Below are 24,596 nucleotides of genomic sequence, written 5' to 3'. Positions count from 1 at the left end.
GGCAGGGAGCGTGTAGGCTGCACTTAGGGTACGCAGATAGGTACGCGGATCTCCCATGCCCATTGATATATAAATGCTTTTAACTGTCATTTTCTCAGGAACTACTGAATGGATTTACACCATTTAAGCAAAAGGCATGAGTCTGAACTAAGGACTACCTGTTTGCCAAATTTGGTGTAATTCCGTTCAGCAGTTCAGGCTGTAGCTGCGGCTAAAGGTCCTATGGGAAATTACATGGGGAAAACGCATTTTGGGACCCCACCTTTTTCTCGGCCACTGCTTGACGAATCACCGTGGACCGGAGCTGGCCAAAAGTTTTGAAAAATTTTGCGAGGATTCGTCAATCGACGCCAAAGTTATTCCAAATAGAATGTTGCAGATTTCCTATGGATAATAGGTCCTAACTATATCTACCTACTGGCGACTGCCAGTAGGTAATATGTAGGTAATATATATATATATATATATATATATATATATATATATATATATATATATATATATATAATATGAAAAAACAAAGGTTATAAAGACCTTAAAGTTAGGAATTGTGATAATATATTACTTTATAATGAAAAACATTAGAAAGTCACTCACCCAATAAAACCAAAGGTTAAATGGACGTTATAGTTGGGTGAAAATGTCAGTTAAAACAATCTGTTTTAAACAAACTAAAACCACTGATATTCACCAGTTATATTTATCACAAATTACTATAACTTTGCCCTAAAGTAACTATAACTCACACACACTTTTCCAATGGAAACCATTTTTTGTTCTGTTAATAACATTGCCGTCATTTGAGGAATCTTTACGAAAATTTCTGAAAGAAAGTTCATCCAAAGCAGCTACTTCAAGAAAATTTTTGGGGTGATCCATCAAGCGCAGGCTTAGAAAAAGAGGCAGTCCCAAACCATGTTTATCCCATGCAATTTCCCATTGGAATTTTGGGGAAGTGATACAGAATAAAACGGCTGAACAGAATTACACCTAATTTGACAGAAAGCTAGATCATTATTCAGAAAGCGTGCTTTTGTGATTTGGTGTAAATCCATTCAGCCGTTTCAGAGTACTTACGCTTAGAAACATACTGATAGTGACTGCTGTACTCCTGTTGTAAATCAAATACAAAATAGAGCATGCTAATTGGCTGAGATGGGTTGAACGCCAAAGAGGGGTTGGGCATAAGGCCTCGCTGTAGGCCAAGTGCTGCATGCAATCTCATTCTGCGCATGGTCATAAGCTATGTTCAGTGAGGGAGTGGGGTGAATATGATTTTAAAAAACTGAATTCACTAAAAAAACAAAGGTTAAAGTGATATTATAGTGAAGTAAGATAATAAGATCTTACTTTACGTTAATAAAACCTCAAACATTCACTGAAAAAGCCAAACATTAAAGTGACATTATAGTTAGGTAAGGTACGAAGATTTGGGCTCACATTAAAAAAATCATAGGAATTCATAAAAAACCCATAAATAAAGGTTAAAGTGATGGTATAGTTAGGTTTTGTAACAATATAAAAACTAATGTTTAAAAAAACAAAAACTGTTCAAATTCACTAGTTTTACTTTACTTACCTAACTCTAACTTACACCCATGATACACTGCTTATTACCCCACATATTACATCACTTGTGACATGTTAAATTACATCATTGATGGCATTACTGATCATATCTCTGAATAATTACATCATCATCCAAGCTGCTAAGATCATACACGACACCTTGCCATTTACCCAATGTTTCAACATTTACTGCCTGTTAAGAACCCTGTTCACCTGGCTACAGCAAAGGGTGAGTAATTTGACAATCAGAGGCTGGGGGGAGGGGTAGCAAAAAGTGAGCCTGTGGACTGAGCTGATCGCTCTGAGAACACCACCTTAGGATTTTGGATTAGAATCTATATGGATCTTTCAGAATATAGCCACTTCAGCAGACATACATTCTGGTCAGATTAATTAACATTTCGATTGCTCTTTTTTTCCATTCCACAAGCCACGACGTGTGGTCATGAGTGATTGATGTAAAGAAAAGTTTTAGCCTCTTGCAAAAATCCAACTTTGGAAAAGCTCCCGACATATAAAATCAAAGTCAGAAGTTATTGAAAAAAATACATATACTTTTCAAACGCAATGCACCTCCAGACCAGGAATACCATAAAGACACTGCAAAGGCTTCTTGCAGGCTATGTGTCTCACTGCGTGAGGACTGCATGAGCCAAGTGTTGGATTCCTTCGTCTTTCTGCGTCAGTAATCATTTTTAGCATCCATAGAAATTTCAATACATTTAAAAGCGAGTCATATACAAACAAGTTATAATCATGACTTAACCTTGTAACCTGGATTTTGGTTGCATCCTCACAACATTGCACTTTACGACCTTGCTAAATTCTCGCTTGGACCGGTGGCTTCTAGTCCCACTGTTCTTTTGCACTCTATAGTTATGCAGTTTATATGTTGCCTTTTTTTCTGGTGTCTTCACAATGTTTCTATTTTTACTCTAGAGCCAGGACGTCTTGCAATGATGGAGGAAGTGGAATTCTAGTCATTCTTATTGTTATCGCTGCATTTGCCACTACTACATTTGTAGTGAAAGTACTTTTACTTCAATGTGTCTGCACAGAAAACATGTTTAAATACGGAGAAAGAGTATCAAATGTAATTGCAATGCTGCTCATGAATACATTTTTAGATGCTGCTGGGAGAACAATACGAGGACATTTAGTATTCCTACATGTATTAGACCTTGTGAAGAAGACGACCCTTTAAAGTGGGTGGGTGTGCCAACGCGCATACTGTTTTAGCAACGAGTATAGTTTTATTATTCTCGAAGATGCCATAGGGACTTGTCATGTTTATAAGTCTGATGCACTTACCTAAAACCTGTGTGTCCCTTTGGGATCCCTTCCGTTTTGTGAATGAAAAAATAAATGTTTGTTGGGGAGTAGGCGGCCACTACTTCCAACTTTTAAAAAAGAAATCATTTCTTTTTAAACATAGCTCTATTTCCTTTAAGTAAAACGGACTGCATTTTAAAAAGTTTACTTTACTGAAAGTCAATCACAGACATGGTGGTCTGCTAACGCACCATCGCTGTAAGGACCACCAATCAGAGTGAGTCATAATTACCAACTTACCCCATTAACATTCATGAGGTCAGTTGGATTGTGACCTACTCCAAATCATAATTTAATGAACTGGCCTATTAGGACATAGGTTAGTTCATTAAATATCCTCTGGTAACACAAATAGTGGTCGCCAATTGTGACCAGAATTTTCCAACCAGTAATTCTTACATCGGATCGGGCCCTTGTTCCTTCTCATTCAGGCTGTTGCTGGTGTGTCCAGGTGGGTTTATTCCAAAGGGTAAAATGTGTTAAATTGAATAGTTTCCACAGGCCAAAGTTTGAAAAACTAATGCATACATGTAAATTAACCAATATCTTGTCTGCCTGACACCGACAGTGCTCTTGGACTTGTCCTCTTCTATACAGCACTGGTGTCAGAAAACTCACAATCAAGGACTGGCCATTACACATCACTTGTTCAATATCAATGTATTCCCAGCTGCCAAGGATTCAAAGGAAACGAAGAATCAGATCTCTCATGGATGCAGATGACACCCAAATCCTCTTAGGTTTCCAGAATACCCTCTCCTCCCACACAGAGTACATTCCAAGACACTGATCTACATCTGACAGAGGATGAGTAGCAACTAGTTAAAACTAAAGGCAGAGAAGACTGAGAAGGTTATGATAGTCACAGGGTGGAATGACATGTGGCTGAACACTTACAAGCCACCTGAACTGGGTGCTAAACCCTTATTCCGTTTATTTCATCAAGGCTGGTAATCTGCTGTCGCAATGGTTTCAAGTCTCGGCAGTAGTATCGTCTTTTATGTACTTCAACAGAATATTGAGAATGATGTAATTACTAATTTTTGATGGTACACTTCAAACAGTGATTGCATTGATTGGCTCCCAGTTAGGTTATGGGAATGCTTTACAACTGGACCATCCCAGGTTCCTGTGGAAAAAAATTGACATTATTCAGAATACGGGAGGCGGGTTGCTGGTGGATGCGCCACGCTTTGCACACACAATGCCAAGTCTTCAAAAACGTTATGGATTGCATCGATCCAAGGCAGCTACAAGCTTCTTTCTCAAGAATCTAAAAGATTATAGTCTGGAGAGAAAATGTAGATCTTCCACTGCTAACTTTGTAGTGGAATCTAAACTCCACAAATCCAGATCAGGGGGAGGATTCTTTTTTATTAGTGCAGCTAAACTTTGGAATTCACTGCCTCCAAATGTATGCCCTGAAACTTCTTTAGTTATGTTTCGCCAACAGCTAAAGACCTGGTTCATAGACAAACATTTGGAAAGTTGGAATATTAGCCCAGGGTTGGTATTCTGGCCTACATTTGAAACAGCGCCTAGAGACCACATGGTGCTAGTGCACTTCACTACTAATGTTAACATAGCATAAAACCAGAACAGCTGGTGAGTTTCCGGTGCAATTTATTCTCATTTCCTGCACTGTATAGCAGGGCCCTCGCCGTGGCAACCTCATGCTTCTTTCAATATTGCATTGTGAACATCCAAAGTTAGAAACCTGGAGTTATTTTAATGCAAACAGTTGAGCAGACTACTTACCCCAGTCTATCCACACATGCAGATGTTATCAGATTGTACTGACAGCCGGTATCAATCATAACTTTCAGATCCTTTCCAGCACACTGTGGAAGACAAGATATGCTATTGTGAACATCCATTTCACAATCAACCAGGAACATCATACCCAAAAGTAGAGTAGTTTATTAAGCAAAGCGTGATTCAGAATAATGCCCATCAAAATCAGATATCAGTGTAACTCAGCATTTTTGTGAAAAAGAGTTCTATGTACAGACATGCTTTAAAAACGTATTTGCAAGGGATAGGTAGTCGGCTGTATTCCTTTAACTACATTTCACATACATGTTCCAAAAGTAAATTGGAAATCAATTATTCATACCTCTGTTTTAATTGCTGATAACAATTATTTAGCATCTGTAAATAGTTAAATAAAGACATGCGCTAAATTTGATGTGTTTTAAAGAAAGGATTAAAAACGTTGTTGCCTCTTGGTTCTATTGAGATTTATAAAAAGCTGTACAAACTACAAACACAGACTAGGCAGAATGTCCCTTTTTACGGCTTAACCCATTTATTGACATCAGAACAAATAGGTTTAAATGCTTTGCAAAATTGTCCAAAAGGCTCTCATTAAACGTTAGTCCTAATCTCTGATGGGCACTGGAATAGGAGTTACTTAGCCCATCTGGATTAGGGGTAATGCAGAAACACCGCAGGCCCGTACAGTTTCTAACTGCTTGAAGCAACAAAAAAATCTCTGGATACCAAATCGGCTGTGATTGTGCAGTAAATTGACTGCAGTAAATCCAATTCCAATGTGATTCCCCATTTCTTAGTGGACACTCCGGGCCCGATTCACAGAACTAACTTAAGACAAAATCCTAAACTTACTACTTTTGGTACTCACAGAAAGCATTTAGGAGTCTTAAATTAGGATTTTTTCCTACATTAGGATTTTGTCTTAAATCAGGATTTTGTCTTAAATTAGGATTTTGTCCTAAATTAGGATTTTGTATTAAATTAGGATTTTGTCCTAAATTAGGATTTTGTCTTTAATTAGGATGTTGTCCTAAATTAGGATTTTGTCTTAAATTAGGATTTTTTTCTTAAATTAGGATTTTTCCTTAAATTAAATTTAAGACAAACTTAAATTAAATTTAAGTTTAATTTAAGACAAAATCCTAATTTAGGACAAAATCCTAATTCAGGACAAAATCCTAATTTAAGACAAAATCCTGATTTAAGACTACTAAATGCCTTCTGTGAATACCAAAAGTAGTACATTTAGGATTTTGTCTTAAGTTAGTTCTGTGAATCGGGCCCTCTGAGTTTCCCAGTTAATGGTGCATTTTTCCAGCCCACAGGGATACAATACCAGCCACTATCATAACTCCAGTGGGGAAATTACCAGCCCAAATACAAAGGACTTCATAATGAGGTTGAATGGTCTTAGGTCAGCTAACACGTCCAACTGACAAGGGGACAAACAATCAGTCTCCTCAACCCTACCACAGCGTCGCACACAATGACCCTGGCATCACCTAAGTGACCTCTAATCTTGTACTTCAAATTGAGGCGCTTAAAATCCATTCGTGTTATTTTGAATGAGGCTCTGCGTAACTGGCAGGAAATGTATACTTTTAGGACAAGCCATGACTAGGCCAGGCGCCATTAAATCAGACTAAATGCCATTTAGGTTATTGCACTCAATGCCACTTCTTAAATTGGCAATCTAGGCTCCAGCATAGAGGGATTTTGTATACTCCCTCTAGGTATTGATTACAACTCTTACAACTACAGCATGGCTCTGAAGGGGATATAATCCCTACTTATTACTAAGAAGCGAAAGTTGTCAAATTACATATTTGCAACCATTCCCACAAATGAGTAGATGCTGAGGTTGGTGTCTGTTGGACCTGGAGCAATATTGAGTCCAGTGTTATAAATTCCACTCACATACCCACAGACGTGGTGCCTAGCTTCTAGAAGGGGGATGACATCTATCAGTGGTCGCAGGAGTATGAGAGAGCTCTGGCAGCACACAAAATCCCGGAGGAGGACTGGGGAACTGGCCCAAGGAGTTATCTTCCTGAGATTAAGAGGGATGCCCGCCTGGCCCTAGACGGGAGTGACAGCCAGAAGTACACCCCCATGAAAGAAACACTGATAAGAAAGTGTGGATTCACCCATGAAGATTATAGATTGAGGGCCAGGGGCAGCCGGAAACTGTCTCACCAGTCCTGGGCGGAATTTGTGGAGTATTTTTGCAAAGCACTGGATGGATGGGTGAAGGATAGGACAGTAAATAATTTTAAAGGGCTGTACAAACTGATTATCATAGAGCATATGTTCCGCTATTGTTATCTAGAACTACGCCAACACGTGTTGGAGTGTAAGTTCTCTGTCCTCAGGGTATTTGCAAAGGAGCAGCTCTGGTTGAATGCCAAAGGGTATGGTAAGGCAATTGAGAGTTATCCTAAAAGGAGTGGCTCAGGCTCCCCCCAACCAAGGGTGGGGGGAGGTTCGTAGTAGCCCAGACAGGTCTCAGTGTAGTGAGATGGTTAGAGGTTCCAATGCCCTTCTCAGAGAAGGTGGAGAGGTGGCAGAGGCCCAGGGTGCCCAAAACCCAGTCCCAGAGCCTGGAGAGTATCCCAAGGGAACACCAGAGAGAGAACCTAGTCTGTACATGGAGATCATCTGGTGAGGGGGATCCCATAGTGTCAGGAGAACTTTGGGCGGCGGCTGTGACATGCGCCCCACCAGTTCTGGTGTCTGGCAGTACCACTCTGCAAAGGAGGGTGCAGAAGTCCAGATGGAGTGTTAGGCGGGGGAGACAGTACCCAGTGGGAGTATCAGTGAATCAAGGGTTGCCAGTTCTTAGATTAGAGCACCCCAGTGCTGACCCTGGTGACGCCAGTTCTGGCCTTGGAGGACTTCATACTTTGTGAAATGGACAGGGGTTGGGAGACCATTGTCAGGCAGTCTCTTACACAACTCATGAAGAATGTGTATCCCTTGGTACATGCTCAGCCTAAGGGTACAGACCCTGAACTGGTGGGAGAATTGTACAGGAAGGGTGCCACAAGTGCCCTGACAGTACTGGATTCAGGGGTGCCACTCCCAAAAGGAGGGTGCGTAACCCCAGAAGGAGGGGCAGGAGAGGAAGGACTTGCCCCTGACTGCTGTCGAGCCTGAGGGTACAGACTCTGGGGTAGAGGACCAGTTTCAGGATACCACCCCTGAACTGGTGGAAGGTGAAGTGGAGAAAGGATGCCCCACTCTAAGAAGCCACAGAGGACATAGACCCCTGGATGGCCGGAAGCCTGGCTTTGGGCGCTGACAGCTGTCAGTGGCCTCTTTTGGTTGCTATAATTGTGGACAGAGTTTTTCTTAAACTGAGGCGCTTCACAGGTGGGGTACGCAGGTGAGGAGAAGCATTCCCCATGGGTTACCTTAGAGGGCCCTGAGAGTATAGACAGAGGGATCCAACTGGGTTTAGTGAGGTATAGAACTGGCATGTGCCCCTGCAGTAGTGGGCCACGATACATGTTCTATCATCCTGAAGCCCATCAAGGTATTGATAATTCTACCCTGGCTTTAGGTTGGAAGTGGGTTGTGTTGAACCTGACCCACTGGCCCTTTCTGCATGATTATCCCCGAATACTTTGCCGTCCTTTGCCTATTTTTCTGACCTTTTTATTGGCTTTAGGACTCTGGGCACTTTACCAATGCTAAACAGTGCTAAAGTGCATGTGTTCTCTCCTCTAAACAAGGTATGATTGGTTTACACCTGTTTGGTATATTTGATTTACTTAGAAGTCCCTTGTAAAGCAGTGTAACCAGGACCTGTACATTCAATATTACCAGTGGGCCTGCAGCACTGCTTGTGCTACCCATAGAATTCGCCTTTCAAACCAGTTTCATGCCAGCCTGCTACTGCAAGTCCTGTGTGCTAAATTTACTGCTACTTTGACTAGGCATTCATAACTACCTGCCAAGCCTTAAACTCCCCTTTTATTACCCATAGATCACCCCTAAGGTAGCCCCTAGGTAGTCCTATGGGCAATGTGCCGTATAGGTAAAAGGTAGGACATGTGCCTTTATCTGTGGCATGTCCTGGTAGTGACAAGCAGCCTATTTTGTTTCTCACTGCCATGAGGCCCACTCTTCTCAGAGGCTAGCATTGGAAAATGTCCTTATATTTTTTTAAGTTGTAATTCCTAATAAGGAAGGAGCGGCGTTCAAAATAACATGAGAACATGAACTGTCACATGAATAGAAGGTGGTCTATGTGACTACGACTGAGCCTTTGACTCGCTTTGTATTTTTTAATGACCCTTCAATTACGCGCATTTTAATTTGCTTTTATCTCTAATTGCTGCTCTGGCGCTTAGCGTGAAACTTTATTAATTCTGCCTACCTTAGTGTAATGGTGCTCTCCACTGTGCACTTTTGAATTTTGCGTGTTTGCACATTTCAGGTCACTCCCGCCCTCAGCGCTCGGCCCCAGCGGTTCCCGGAAGTGAGGCGGGACCGCATTGCACCGGGGTTGGCGCTCTAGTTTCCGGAATCGGCCGCCCCTATTTCACGCGTCAATGCGTCGAGCGCGCCGTCTGCGCACCGAAGGAGCGCCAAAGGAGGGCCGTCTGTGCCCGTCCGTGTCCCGGACGGGCCCAGGGCCCTGCCACCTCCCTATCTTCCCCGATGTGTTTATGCTGGCTCTCTGAAGTATACTTCGGAGGAACTTTTTGCCCTCAATACTTTCAGCTGCGATGCCACTAAACACTGGGAGGTGCTGGAGACCACGCTACATTGTTGTCCGGCTTGTGGGTTCAATTTTACACACCAACCGTCCCCTGCCATTTTATCCAGGACCAATGTAGACAATATTAAAGCCGGATTGATTAATGCAAGATCTATGGTCAGCCACGCGGCCGATATCTTTGAGCTGCTCGATGGCCAGGAGTTTGATCTCCTCTTCATTACTGAAACTTGGCTCACCGAATCTTGTATTCCGGTGATCGAACTTGCCATTCCACGTGGATTTAGGATCACGAGGATGGACAGACCATCTGGCAGGGGCGGCAGTGTGGCGGTTATCTATCGTGACCATTGGGTAGTGGTTAATGAACCGCCAGATTTACTTGGCAAATCTGAAATGCTACACTTTGTTGTGGTCCTTTCCCCCCACTTCACTCTGGGAGGTACCCTACTCTACCGCCCCCCCGTCTATGCCAGCAGTTTTATGGGCAATATCGAGGAGGTTATTGTGCCTCGTGCCCTTAATTTTTCTCGCTATCTCCTGCTGGGTGACTTTAACATCCATATGGACATCGGGGACCTGCCCGAATCAAGGGGTTTGGCTGATGTCCTTGCGGTGGCGAACCTAACACAATGGGTGAACTTCCCCACTCATAAGGCTGGTCACTGGTTAGATTTGGTCTGCTCTAACTTCGAGATCACTATGTCACCCCCTATGAGGGTTACCTGGTCCGACCATGCCTTACTTCGGTTCACCTGGCCCTTGGGTCCTAAAGTGTTGAAGGATTTGCCTGCCCCTCAAGCTCACGCCCAGAGAATAAATGTAACCACCTTTTCAGATTCTCTTTTGGCTAATCGGCCAACGTTGCCGTCTAACCTAGAGTCTGCAGTGGATTTATTCAATGCTTGGGTTAAACATAGTGCCGCTGTGCCCACCAATAAAGGGGGCTGCAAACGGGTTAGGTCATCACCCTCTAAACCCTGGTTCTCCCACGCTCTCAGGGAACTTAAAGCCGGCTGTAAAAAACTGGAGCGAGCCTGGCGCCGTGAGTTCCGCCCTGATCTGAAGATCGATCTGCGGAGGGCGCAGAAGGTTTACTACGCAGAAATTAAAGCTGCCAAAAGTAGGTACTTCTCTGATAGGATAGAGAAGGCGGACAACAATGGCAGAGAAGTCTTTGCCATTGTTCAGAGTTTTCTCTCTCCCTGTGCTGCCTCCCCAGTTCTTCCGGCTTCTGATCTCTGGTGCGAAGAACTGTCCTGTTTCTTTGATAACAAAATCATCAAAATCCAAGAGGAGCTCCGGAATTCCTGCGGTCTTCTTCAGCCCGCGCTACCCTTTGCCAGTTCTGGGGTGAAGCAATCTACTAGCCAATTGTCCACTTTTGAGCCAGCTACGCAAGCGGACGTGCTGGCCATCTTGGAGTCACTAAAGTCGGCCTCACCCTCTATCCCGTGCCCCGCCAGGGTTCTGGGCGGAGCTGCGAGCTTGGTCTACCAGGAGGCCACTCATGTGGTCAATCTGTCCCTGGCCTCTGCCTCTGTGCCCCTTTGCTGGAAACAGGCGAAATTGCTTCCCCTCCTTAAGAAGTCCGGCCTGGACCCTCTTGCCACGTCCAGCTATCGTCCGATATCGTTGCTTCCGGCACTGGCGAAGGTCTGTGAAAAGGTGGTCTTTAGGCAGCTGAATAATTTTATTGAGTCCTCCCAGGCCCTGCACCCGGCTCAATCGGGCTTCAGGGCGGCTTTCAGCACCGAGACGGCTATGGTGGAAGTCTCGGAGGCCATCATGGAGTGTCTGGACGGAGGCGGCAGAGCGGTCCTGGTTTTGCTGGACCTATCTGCCGCCTTCGATACGGTACCCCATGCTTTGCTGCTGAACCGGCTGGCTGAGGTTGGACTGTCAGGCGCGGTTCTGGCCTGGCTGTCCTCGTTTTTGTCAGAACGGACGCAGCAAGTTTGGATGCCTCCCTACGCCTCGTCTCCCAAGAAGCTCAGTACAGGGGTCCCCCAGGGGTCGACGTTAAGCCCCCTGCTGTTTAACGTTTATATGACCCCGTTGATCCATCTGGCTGAGCAGTGGGGGGCCAAAATAATGGCCTATGCCGACGACACACAGTTGTTGTTTACCTGGCCTAAGAATAGTTTAGATGCCAGTGTCGTCGGCTCCTGTCTATCCAACGTCTTCCGGTGGCTCCTTTTAGCCCAACTTAAATGCAACGAGGACAAGACTGAGCTGTTGTTCTATGGCAACTTTCCGGCCAATTTTAAAGATCTTATTTGGCCGTCTGATTTTGCCTGTCCCAGCTCTCTTGGAGGCCTGGCAAAAAACTTGGGGGTCTGGTTCGGACAGGATCTTAAGTTTGAAGCACACTTAAAAAAACTAACGGCGACCTGTTTCCTGACCCTCAAGTCACTAAAAAGGTTCCTTCCACTGCTCCACAGGGAAGCAAAAGAGACGGTCCTGCGTGCTCTGATCCTCTCAAGGCTGGATTATGCCAATGCTCTCTTTAGCGGTCTCCCTAAATATCTCATCAACCGAATGCAGATTATTCAGAATGCGGCGGTCCGACTTCTTTTCCATCTTCCAAGAAGAACTAGTGCATCTGTCCATCTCCGAAAACTCCACTGGCTTCCAGTGGCCCATCGTATTGTGTTCAAATCTTTGGTCCTGGCCTTTCGTGCCCTGCACCAACAGGGACCACAATATTTGCACAAAAGGTTCATTTTTTATACCCCTCGCCGTGCACTTCGATCAGCTAATCTCCTCCTGATGGACATGCCGAAATTCAGATATGTGAGATTGGGTGGCCAGTCCATTTCTGTCCAAACAGCCCGATCTTGGAACACCCTGCCGCTCTCTTTGCGAGCGTCAGCGACACTGACAGAATTTAAGAAAGGGTTAAAAACCCACCTTTTTAAACTCAGTATCTAGTTGCTCTTCCTCTCCCTCTGGTCAGGCTCTGTTCTAGCTCACATATCGCGCCAGGATACTCTGTAGTAGCAGAGCGCGTAATAAAATATTTTATACATACATACATACATACACTGTTCACCAGCCCAATAATGATGCTATGTAATTCCAATAATTATTATGCAAAATATTTGGTTTACAAATAAAGTTTTTCAAATGAAATCTAATACTCAAATCTTCAAGAGCATCTCAAATTGGCTCCCACAATCAATGATTACACAAAATTAATGATCCATAAGCTTCACGTTTCATTGAACAATAAATCTGTATGCACATTCATTCTTCGAATCCCAAACTCCATGTAGTGTTACATATCCCAATGCATTTCAGGAGGACCCGTCATCAGGGAAATACTCTCCAGGTATGAAGCGACATATAATAAAATTTGTAAAGAAGAGACGATCCCACTGCCTTGTGTTGCCAGTTTTCCTAATTCCACTCCTACCACCAAGGAATTAAGTTGATAGCATAGATCCAGTTGCTAACCGTGTTGCACACAAGCTCACAAGATTCCTTCCTTTATGCCGAACTCAGCAGAGCTTCATTCTCGATTCCCGATGAATTGTTATCGCCAATGTTTATGAACCGCCTCTCTCTTTCCTCCGTGTATGCCGTCCACCATCCATATCAGTATTTGTGTTAGTGCCTCAGTGGCACTTTCCCATGCCATGATCCCCCATCAGTGTTCATGTGCAAGTATTGGTGCCCCAACAATTGTGTGCCCCTGTTAGTTTCCCTGTGTCCGTTTTGGTGCTCTTCTGCCAGTGACCCAGTATCAGTGCCTCGATTCTGGTTCCCAGTGTTATGTCACTTCCTAGTGCTAGCATCAATGTGTTGTAGCAACCTGCATCAGTCCCCCAGTACAGGTGCCCTTGCGTCAGTATCTCAGATTAGTATTTGTGGACTTGTCAGTGTTCCTTGTCAGCATCCCCATAACAGAATTAGTGCATGCATCACAGTATCTTATTGTTTCCCCTTGTCAGTTTTCTAGTATCCACGTCAGTGCCCCTATTTCTCTATCTACCAAATGTTCCAGTGTGAACGTGTCCATGTCCATCTGAAAATTAGTGTCTCTATTCCAGTAGACTCATGTCCCAGTGTGGGTGTTCCCAGGTAGCATTCCTGTGAAGGTAACCCTTGGCTGTGCCCAGTGTCCATGTAAATGTCCAAGCATCACTATCAATGTCAGTGACCCTATGACAGTGTACTTCTACCAGCATCCCAATGTCAGTGACCCATAACAAGAACTAGAGGTCAGTAACCCAGTATGTGCAGTGGAAAGTGGTACAAACGAAAAGCGGTGTGGCAGTCAAAGGAGGAGCAGGGGGTGTGTGGGAGGGGAATTGCGGGGTGGTGGTTTAAATAATAAAAAATTAAGACGTACATAAACTGTCGGCCGCCTCGTGCCTCAGTATTCCTCTGCTTCCTGGTCTCAGCAGACACTGGGACAGCATCAGAGACCCCCTGTGGAATCCCTGCTCTGCTCTCATGCTATTACTAAGCATGAGAGAAGCGTGATGATTGGCCTGAGTAGGCTAATCTAATACTCGCTCAGGCAAAGGGAGTCTGTGTTGTTTCTCCAAACCAGCTGTGCAATACAGCTTGGCTGGAGAAACCTAACTGCACATGTCTGTTTGGCCGGCCTAAGTCGGCCGACCAAACAGACATGTGCACTTAGAAGTGCACATACCACTCCTCCTCCCTCCATGACCCAGCCCGCCCCTCCCTACACATGCACGTTTAGCCAGCAGATGAAAAATAAAACTATAGTTTCTCTAGTCAGTGCCCCTGTGCCATTTCATTGTCCTGGTAATAATGAATCCAAGCATTAGTATTTTAACGTGAGTGTCCTAATTTCCCTTTTCAGTCTCCCAGCATCACTGGCTATTGCCACTTTTTCAGCGTCAATGTGTGTGGTCCCCATTCAGCCTTCCAATGTTACGGTTTCCAAAACAATATCATCATGTACATGTGGGTGCCCTTAATTTTGCGTCCTTCTGTTATTTTTTACCTTGTGATTGCTAGTGCCCGTTTGTCAGCGTTCCAGTATGAGTGTTTGTGCTCCTGTGTCAGTGCCCTACTATTAATATTTGTGATCCATGTCAATGTTTGAGTTTCTTTGTCCCTGTAGCAAAAGCCTTTGCAAGTGTTGGTGGCCCTGTGTCAGCGTTCTAGTATCATGTCCCATCAGTAGTATCTAAGTATCAGTGCCTCCATATAACTAACTTTCTGTCAGTGACTGTCAGTATCCACATATCAGTACACTAATTTTTCGATCCTCCAGTCAGTGTTTCGAGGTCATATTACTGTATTGGGATTGTGTCTTATGGTCAATATCTTTGTGTCATCGTGTCTGTATGTCAGTGTCCCAGTGAAGCTCCTCCATACCGGTGTCCCAGTTTTAGTGATAGTTCCCCACATCAGTGCCCCAGTATCATTGTTGTCATGTCAGAATTGGTGCTCATGTTTTAATGATCCTTGTGCCAGTAAACAAGTGTCAGGGTTGATTTTTCTTTGTCATACTTGTGGCAGTGCCTTTTTTTGCCAATGCCCCTGTGTTAGTGTTCCTTTGTTAGTGTCCTTGTGTCAGTCTAATTAAGGCGATGTACCCATGTCAGTTTTGGTGCTCTTGTGGCACTATGCCAGTGGCCAGGTTGGTGCCTCCTTATCAAGGGCCTTATGTCATTGTTGGAACCGGACCCCTGTGACGGTTTTCTGGTATCAATGTGGGCCTCAATCCGCTGTCCCAGCCAGGATCCAAATGGATAGTTCTGGTAAGGTCCAGACTGGCAGTGGCGGGTATTGGGCATCTTCCTTTGAGGCTGGAAGGGTGGGGGCTGGTTTTGCAGAAATGGCGGATTTGTTTTGTTACTGGGGGCCGGTTTTTCAGCGTTGCTGCAAAATCAGCTCAAAGTACCAAAAGCAGCAGTGCTTCACCCTTGCACCCCACCCACCCGCCTCCTCCGGGAAAGGGGACGGGGAGCTGGCCCTACAAAATTGTCAGTGCTGCTTTCGGTTTCCAGTCCGGTTCTGGTTCCGGTGATCTAAAGAATGGACTTGGGGTGATAATTATTTCAGGAAGGATAATTTGACAAAAGGTGAGAAATATTGGGGCAGATTTCCTACATTTTAGCACAACACATCACAGCAACCAAAGTTTATGCACTATGTTGCGCAAGTACTGGAAATATCCCAGTTGGAAATTACCATCTTTTGCATGGTACCCTCAGATGTTTGTCTTGACCATTTTTGCCGGCTGTAGAACTCTGCACTTTACTCCTGCTGTGGGTAAAATGCCTGTGCTCCCACTTTTAACATTATGAAATCTGCATACCCATGATTGACATATTTAACTTGCCCATAAATCCTGTGTTTATGGTACAGAAGAGTGCCTTGGACTTGTAAGTTAAGTGTCACAAGTGGACTGCAGCACCAATGTGACATACACTACAGTGACAGTGTAAACACGACTACATGCTTACCATCTGTAGTCTGGTTGTGCAGTTTTAAAACTGCAAATTCGACCTGTCAAAATGACTGCATTTGGCAGACCTAAACCTTCCCTTCAAATATTAATAAGCCACTCCGAATTCAGCCTTCCTGTCCATAAGGCAGGGTGCATGGCATTTAAAAGAAATGCATGTACAGGTTTAATGTCAAATATGTCCTTTAAGTGAAAAGGCCCCAAAAAGCTATTTTCACTGTAGCAGGGTTGGCTGTTTCATAGGAAAGCTTTGGGTACAATATTAAATTAAATAATGGTATCTCCAGATAAGAAACTATTACAAAATTCATTCTTGCTTTAAAAAAATATTTTTAACAATCCCAATTCACTGGTGAAGTCAGATTTTGAATAAATATTTTGAAAAAGGTACTTTTAGAAAGTTATCTTTTCACTGCAGAAAGACTCGAATGACCTATTTGCATGAGCTGCAACTGTTACCTGGCGGCTGAATAGCCCCCTTCATAAGGTGTGAACTTGCTCCCAGAGCAGAGACAAAGGCCTTGTGCATGGAGAAGTGTTTTGTTCCTCTGGCAGGGTGACCATCTGACCCAGGAACTTGATTGACTTCAAAGTGGCCTACTCTGTCACAGGCAAACCTTAGCTGACACCTATGCAGGACCCTCCTGCAGTCATCCAGACACCAACCCCTACTCGTTCTGCCTCCAGAACCAGTTTATAGTGACCACAGAGGAGAAATTGCTAATTTCCCTGGTCAGACCTCTGGGTTGTGCACAGGAGCTTTGCACAGGGGAAGAAAGCTTCTGCCACCTTAGTGTTAGGTAGAGGAGCACTGCGTAATTGTTTGCAGTAGTGCACACACAAAATGTGGCAAAAGTGGGTACGGTCACCCATGGGACCTTTTACCTCATTGGTTAGGGAGTGGCCAGCAGTTTCTTCCACCCACAGTTTGGTTCTAGGCATATATGTGGCACCCACAGTTAACCTGCTCAGAACAATTTCTGGACCTGTGAATGAACAGAAGAGGGCTGGGCCTGCTGACTGTATCACGAGAAGAGCATAAAACCGGACCTGCTCTCCCTCATGTTCCCAGGACAAAGACACCAAGTGTCATATGGCTGACCGCCTGTTCATGCTACGGGAACACAATAAGCTACAAGAGGACCTTTTCTGGACCTGTCCAGCTGACCAGTTCCAACTAGACCTGCCGGGACCCTGCTGCTGGCCTCTGCTGGAGTGAGTCTTGCTCCCAAGTATTGCCTCACAGGTACAGGCTGATGTCAAAGTGCACTCTCCCAAATGTTTCCTGAAACCTGCAATGTAAAATATTTGGTTCCAAAGATCTCCAAGGGACCAAGACCAGCCTGTGAAGATGTGTTGCAGCTGCGCCAACGATCTAGGTTGCTCCCATTCAGAGCTTTCAACAGCAGCAAATGTGATTCAACTGGACCTCCTGGAGAAGGTATCTGGCCTTGTGGAGCATTTTTCGGGCACAACCTGCTGCCCTACTCAGCTGAGGATTTTTGACTATTCCAAGCCCAAAAGTAAAACTTCTGACCATGTCGAACCTGGTTCCTGTATCCACATTGCACTCCTTTGTGATTGGCCTTAACTTGCGCCTAGGTACCGGTTTAGCACAACTAGATGACCACGGTTGGCTCTTAACGCTTTATAGCATTATTTTAACATTTAAACTTTAAAACTTTTTCCCTTACTGGATTTTTGTCATTTTGGTGTCATTGTAGTAATTACAATGTACTCTATCTTTCTAAATTGGCTTGTGATTTTTCTTGTGCTGTGTTTTAACTTTATAGCTGTTGTAGTACTGCATGAATACTTTACCCATTGTCTTTAAGTTAAGCTTGACTGCTCCGTGCCATAGCTACCAGGAGGAATGAGCTCAGGTTAATTTGTTGCCTTTATTGGTTCTCCCTGACAAGGGTTGTGGTTATTTCTTAAGGTGGGTACTCACCCCCTCAACTATTACCCCAATGTCTTACAACACACTCTAGTACAAACTCTCTGCCTAGACAGTTTTTATTACATTCCACATGTTGATTGTGTATTTCCTGTACAATGTGGCACAGATGCAATGAATCCAACTTAGCGCCTTGTTCAAAGAGGCATTATTTTTTTATGCAAAGCCCAGCCTGGTAATCTACATAAATCAGGCTATGTGTCCAAACATGGCAGTTTGCACAGTAACACCCAAGTACCAGCCAGATAACTTCCCCTTGATGGAAAGTGGCACAAAATATCATAAAGCGCAATGTGCACAGAGCACAGGTCACTTTTCCAATGCAAGATACTTTTGTGCTGGAAAGTAAATCCCTTTCCCAGACTTTGCAGTGGCAAAAAGTCCTAGTAATTATGCCTTAATATTTTTCTTCGAGAGAGAAAGGAAGAAAGAATGAGGTAGAGTAATGCCCGCTTTGAAAACGGAGACTTGACAACATACGTTTTACTATTTCTTAAATTACAGTCACTCGTGCAGCATTATCCCCATATTGTCAAATTTTTTGTAGATTACCATGTTGGGCAAACGTCATATTTATTTATTTATTTATTGTGATTTATATAGCGCACTATAACCCAGAGGTCTCTAAGCGCTATGTCACTTAAAAAATAAGAAAAGCGTTTGACGTTTGCGTCACAGTGCAGAGCAGGACTTCACATTTGACTTGCATGCTGAACATATTCTGGGGTGAAGGAAGTAGTAACATGAGCTAAGCTTTTGTTTTGAAAACTATATCTAGCCCTGTGAGCCCTGTCTGCTGCCAGTTGCATTTGGGGAGCCAGACAATATTATGGGAATGCTTGGCCCCTCCAGCCCCCCTCCCCCACCCGTAGCTACAGCCCTGGGAAGCAGCTTAATGATAGTATAGGTTGAGATATCCAACACAGTGATTGCATATACCATTATTGTTACCATTTGGACCTCTGAAATTGTGTCTGTGGCACTTAGTTGTGTGCAGTGCTTGCAATTTCTTTTCTTTCCAGTTATCTTTCTAAGTAAAGGTAGCGGCTGATCAATGCATTATTAGCTGGTGTTTTCTGCTTAGTTGAGTTCCAAGTCTGTGCCCCTTGTCACCTCCCTGACTAAGCCTTGGACCGCTGTTCCTTCTACAGTAAGCTCCAGGGCAATAGGAGTAAAAGGCTCATATTTTTACAGTGTGAGCCCAGTAACCCTTGAGTACCCATGCACTGTCACTTACTCATTCATCTCTCACGTACACAACCTAAAGCTGAATCATTGTCACATTCGCCCACTAACACATCCACAAAAGTCACACACAAAAAAAACTTGCAAAACAACTTAGAATCACCTTCACTTAAGAACTAGCCAGAACTATTGGTTTTGTCAATGCTGAATTCAAATGGAGGCCAATTTGCAGCTCGTGTGAGGCCTGGTGGGTGCACCAGCGCCTCGAAGGTATTAGCAGACTGTCCTGTGGTGTGCTTTATGTCTGATTAAAATGGAGACTACTGTGTGGAATCTTTTGCCTCTCCTTCCTGAATCACGACCAGCTGCTCGTTGTTCACTGCCAGTTACTGCACAACGGGGCGGTAGGAAATGAACAGGGTAATTATTCCTGTTTACAAATGGCGGTAGTTTTTAACAGGGCGGCCAAATACGTGGCGCGAAGCACACAAACAAGACATAAAGACAGATCCGTGATCCGACCTAAGTGTGGAATAAATTCGGGAGAAGGTAACCGTGCTAGCACGTCATCCTTTAACGTGCATTCTGAGCTGGAATGAGGGCATTTCTAAGCAGCGAAGTGTCCTGTTGTTTATTCAAACGGGTTGAATCCTTCCATGTAATTGCTGTCAAATTGAGCTTTTAATTCTATAATTAAGGCAGAATCTATCCAAAAAATGTGTTGCTGAAAAATAACCAGTGGGAAAGTAAACCATTCTCTGAAATATAAAAGCAATTACAGATGAAATAATCACCTCGGAACATCTGGATCTCGAGTGGAATGGCGACAGCGTGCAAATGGAAGGCGCATCTGAGGGGTCTTTATGATGGACCCAAACCTCAGCATACATTTGACATATTGTTTAAAACCACAGGGGAAAACCACTGATCTCATGAATGGCTTCTTGACTTTAACGTTTTGGTCCTGATTAAATTATTATTACGTTGAGGAAAAACATATTTTACAGCTACCAGGCCCAAGTCATTTTAAAATAAATATTTGAGTTGAAATAATTTGTATTAGTTTCATTAAATAGACCTTAGTGCAATATTGACAGACATAAAATACAGATCATAAATGATGTGCACTACATATACTGTAATTTGTTTTAAAAAGGTACACACATCACTATAATTAATAGATTAAAAGAGAGTACTGATATTCTAATTGAAAATCCATTTACTTTCCAAGGCACTAGTCCATCAGCTTTGCAGTAGTTCACATCTCGCTTTCCCCATAGTTAGTAATCCAGGATGTTACAATCACTGTGTATCACCAGGAGTAGAATACTATGGACTTTGCATGAAAAGTACACTGCAAGTTATCTCTCAGAGTCCTCTGATGTTATAAGAGAATGTATTGAACGGCCTTGTTCCCCTATGTGTGGTTGTGCATCTCCTTGGTGAATTGCAATGTACTAATAATGTACAATATGAAGCACTTTATACCATAAATGATATGGGGCATTACCACAATGTTTTTTAAAGTTCTAAAACACATGTGATCCTGAAATCTCTGTATAAGAACACATTTTCTTATTATGAATAAGTTGTGACATCACTAGTCACCAGTAATATGAAAAAGATAGCTACTAAACTATAATAATCTAGTACAGTTAGGTTTTCACACAATACCTACTGAAAGTGCCATCAAACAGTGTGAAAATGGTTAATAAATGGTTCGTATTTACGTTCTTGTTAAAATCCCCACCCTATTCTCCCTGCTTCACGTCATGAGGAAATTCTAATCCCAAGTGGCACAGAGATTTCTGCACCTAGGGATGGATGTCATTGGAAATTATCATTTTTAACCAGCATATGATTCACTGTATATATCCTGTTCACAACCAGCACTTTTTGCACCTTGTCACCTCAGCACTTGCGGCGTTTTGTTCTTTTACTTGTGACAGCCCATTAGTGTCATCTATACACTATAAAATGTAAAAAGAAAAAAAGAAAAAAGTAATTCCTTCAATATACTCTTTCTGATTAAATCATAATTGGTGTGTTCTTTCTTTGTTTCTCCTTTTTCCATCAACTGTGATGACACAAATGTTTGAATAATTTTTTTTCTTTGCAAATTTTGTCCTATATTCAGTTGGTAGGAAAGCAATTTCTTTCCCGACAGAACCAGCATTACTTCATATCTTCACACCCAGGTTCTATGGGTCACTGGATTACATCCTTTATACTAGTAGACTAGTGGAGAGGTGTGGTGCAGCGATCCACCGCTCCGATGGCAGCTCAGCACCTTGTGACTCTGGGCAATAGCTCACTTAATTTCCACGACGGCCCCCAGCGCCTTGAGACCCGTAAGGGTGAGTAGTTCCTGCTTTACAAATACGGATTTTAGACGAAAGGTACTCTATAGCATAAAGAAGTTATTAATGGAAGCAGTTTCATATTTTGCACAGCTATAGTCCATTATATGAAAGCAAAAGTCGCTCGCCATTGTCCCACACTATGTATTAGAGCTATTTTCTCGTGAAGAAGTGTTGCTCAATTGTTAGAGCGGCAGACCCTGATGCAGAGGTCTAGCCCAGGACCAGGGTTCAATTCCCCGCCTCGGCGGGTCTTGGGCTCAAAAATTCCACGGACCTGATAATTCTCGCCTCGGTGCCTATTCCAATCATGAAGTCCCACTCTGCAACTCTGGGCAATAGCTTGCTTAATCTCCACAACGGCCCCCACAAAGCTAAGGATGCCTGGCCTCCACCTTGGGGGTGCCTAGGAGTGGACACCTCACAGGGAAAGCCAGGATGGGTTCCTCAGCGGTATTCGCACAAGCGCCTTGAGACCCTTGCGGGTGAGTAGTGCGCTATACAAGTATCAATTTACAATTTTATTATGTACTAAGTATAATATGTTTGCAAAAAATTGTTGGTGTGCCTAATTTAGCAATTTTGGTGCGTGACTCAACATTTGTTTCTCATATTCGTGGGAGAGGTGTGGTGCAGCGACCTGAGCGGCTGACTCAGGAGCACAGGGCTCACAGGGAAACAGCGTTTACAACTCTGCCATTACATTGCGTTCCTTTTACAATGCGGTCATTACAACGACCGCGTTGTTAGAATGCGATACTTTTACATCGCAGGTCATTAGATAGACTTGCTCTAGGGGGCGCTCTAACCTAAGGAATAGTATAATTTACTATTCCAACACCTTCTCTACTGTTGCGCATGTTGGAGTTGGAATAGTAAATTATATTATTCTGAAGTCCAGTGCGCCCCCTACAGCAAGTTGATCTAATGACTTGGGATGCAAAGGTATCGCGTTCAAACAACGCAGTTTTTGTAACAACCGTGTTGTAATAGAACGTGATGTAATAGCATGCATAGTAACATGCTATATTCAGCTCACAGTTTGATCACCGGCAGCAGCTCAGCTCATCATTTTACTTAATCTTCCTGACGGCCCCCAGCACCTCGATACTCTTGGTGGTGATAAGTCGTGCTTTAGAAATTAGGAATTTTCATATTTGCAACTATACAGATCCATGCTTGTGGAAAGAGACTGAGGTTTTACTTTTGTTGGTGGAAGAATAATGATGTAAACATGTAGTATAAGAACTAAAATGCTCCTAGCCATTGGCCTCGTTCATCAACAGCCACATAAGTTCTCGGTGACTGGCAGTATCAGTATTATGCATGGCAGAGGGTTCTTTGTTTCGTATAATACAGCTTTACACAATTGGTTCAAATGAGATTCTGCTACAATTATCATTAATAATGCCCATCATATCCAACACACAGCTTAAGTATTACACTCGCAAACAGTTATGAACAAGACTGAAAATGCTCAAAAGTAGTCATATTTTTTTTTAGCATATAATACTTGCCTTATGTCCCAAATGGGAAATGCATTGTGTGGTTTCTCTATTGAAAGAGAACATTTTCTTACCTGACAGGAGACAAATATCATGTCATCCTCTTCAATTTTCCTCTGGCTTGTTTGTTTTACATGATTAAACTTCTTGCTCAGTGCTGACTGGTCGCTCTTTGGTGTCCATGCTGTGCGGTTGTTTCTAAACTTTGAGAGATTCGTCTCCAGTAAACGTCTTTGCAAAATGTTATGCGGTTGCTAGGAAAATGCACAAACATTTGGTTAGAACACTTTAAAATGATATCGGTAATAAAAACATGCTGAAATGAACTTCTAAAAGAAATGCAATCTGAAGGGTCTATTGGCAGTGTCGGCCAGCATGGACCGGGGTGTCGGGCCGGTGGTGAAGGAGGGAATGTAAAATTGTTTTGTTTTTTTAACTTACCTTGTCGCCATCTCTCTTTGTCTTTCCTCTGTGTCGGATTCAGGTGGGAACAGGAAGCGGGAAGCACCAAGGTTCCTCTGACCAATTACAACGCTGCAATGCAGCATTGTGATTGGTCCGAGCGCCGTGGTTCGGCGCACATATGGGGACTGGGGGCCTGGCCATGTTGTCTACCCAGGCTGTAATGCAGCCTGCGTGGAGAACATGCAAAGTGCGCATGACCGTTTGACTGGCTAAACATTCATGCCCACTTGGATTGGGCAAACCACACCTCCCCTGTCCTGCTTTAAGAGATGAGCAGCCCGCCCGCCCTTGCTGCAAAGCAGCAGGAAAAATTTAAATGATAGTAACATTCAATTATTATCATTTTATTTTTCCTTTAGTTACAGTGCTTAAAAGCAGTGGGGAAACGGAGCCGCCACTGTCTATTGGAATGGTGTGAAACGCCCATATGTTCTTCAGAAGGCAGGGAAAGATGGTACGCCCTCATGGGCAATTTAGGAATTTATTATATGGTTACCGGTTATGCACCCTCTGTTTATTTTAAGTATTAAACATTATCAAACAGGATCTTTGCCATTTGCTCGCCTCCCCTTGCTAGTAACTGATGCAATTCTCAAAAACTCACCAGCACTAACTTCATTCCAGTGAAGGAAAGTTTGATAATGATCTCAAAACATCAAAACTGCTAGGCGAAAGGTTTCATGACTCTGCAGGGACATCTTAAGGATTTTGTGGGCCCAGGGCCAAACATAATTTGGGGCCTCAAACTTGGAACAACTCTGAATTTATTATCCATTGCCGGCTCATTCACGCCCTCAGCAACTATGGCCTGATCATTGGCGACCCTCTTCATTAGCCCACACACTTTAAGGGGACCCACATACTTCAGGACACCTTAACTCAGTGCTAAGTGGGAGCCCCTTTTCATATTGTGAAGGAGGCCTCATAATTTTTGCATTATGCCACTGTCTGGAATTGTGCTGAAAGCTTAAGATCGGGCCCCTAAAAACCTAGGGGCCCTGGGCCAGAAACAATTTTGTCCATGCCTTGAAATGCCTATGTGTCTCTGGAGGACATTCGATACATTGGTGAATGAATGCAAACTACATTTCCCATGAATCTACTGAACTATCACAATGTTTGACGATGGCAGCTGCCATTTTAACGTTATCAATTATATGTTTTCTTGTCGTCAAAGCATCCTTGCTCGGCAATTGTGCCAGGACCTTATTGCCAATGATTGTGAAAATCTATGAGACTTTTGGAAGCATGTTTTGAGGTCGAAGCT

General features: G+C 43.5%; 1 protein-coding gene across 1 annotated transcript in view; it reads right to left on the bottom strand.

Moving 5' to 3' along the window:
* NRIP3 (nuclear receptor interacting protein 3) overlaps positions 1–24,596 on the bottom strand; it is a 246,588-nt gene that overhangs the window by 91,646 nt on the left and 130,346 nt on the right. The window contains exons 2-3 of the mRNA XM_078682735.1: positions 22,939–23,118; positions 4,660–4,742 (exon numbers count right to left, since the gene is read on the bottom strand). Of these exons, the coding sequence (XP_078538861.1) occupies positions 4,660–4,742; positions 22,939–23,118 (263 nt within the window). The remainder of the gene's footprint in view (positions 1–4,659; positions 4,743–22,938; positions 23,119–24,596) is intronic.

Source organism: Lissotriton helveticus, chromosome 3_1 (assembly GCF_964261635.1).
Source record: "Lissotriton helveticus chromosome 3_1, aLisHel1.1, whole genome shotgun sequence".
In the NCBI taxonomy this organism is placed as follows: domain Eukaryota; kingdom Metazoa; phylum Chordata; class Amphibia; order Caudata; family Salamandridae; genus Lissotriton; species Lissotriton helveticus.
The sequence above is the reverse complement of the archived record's forward strand: the minus strand, read 5'-3'. Positions and strand labels throughout refer to the sequence as shown.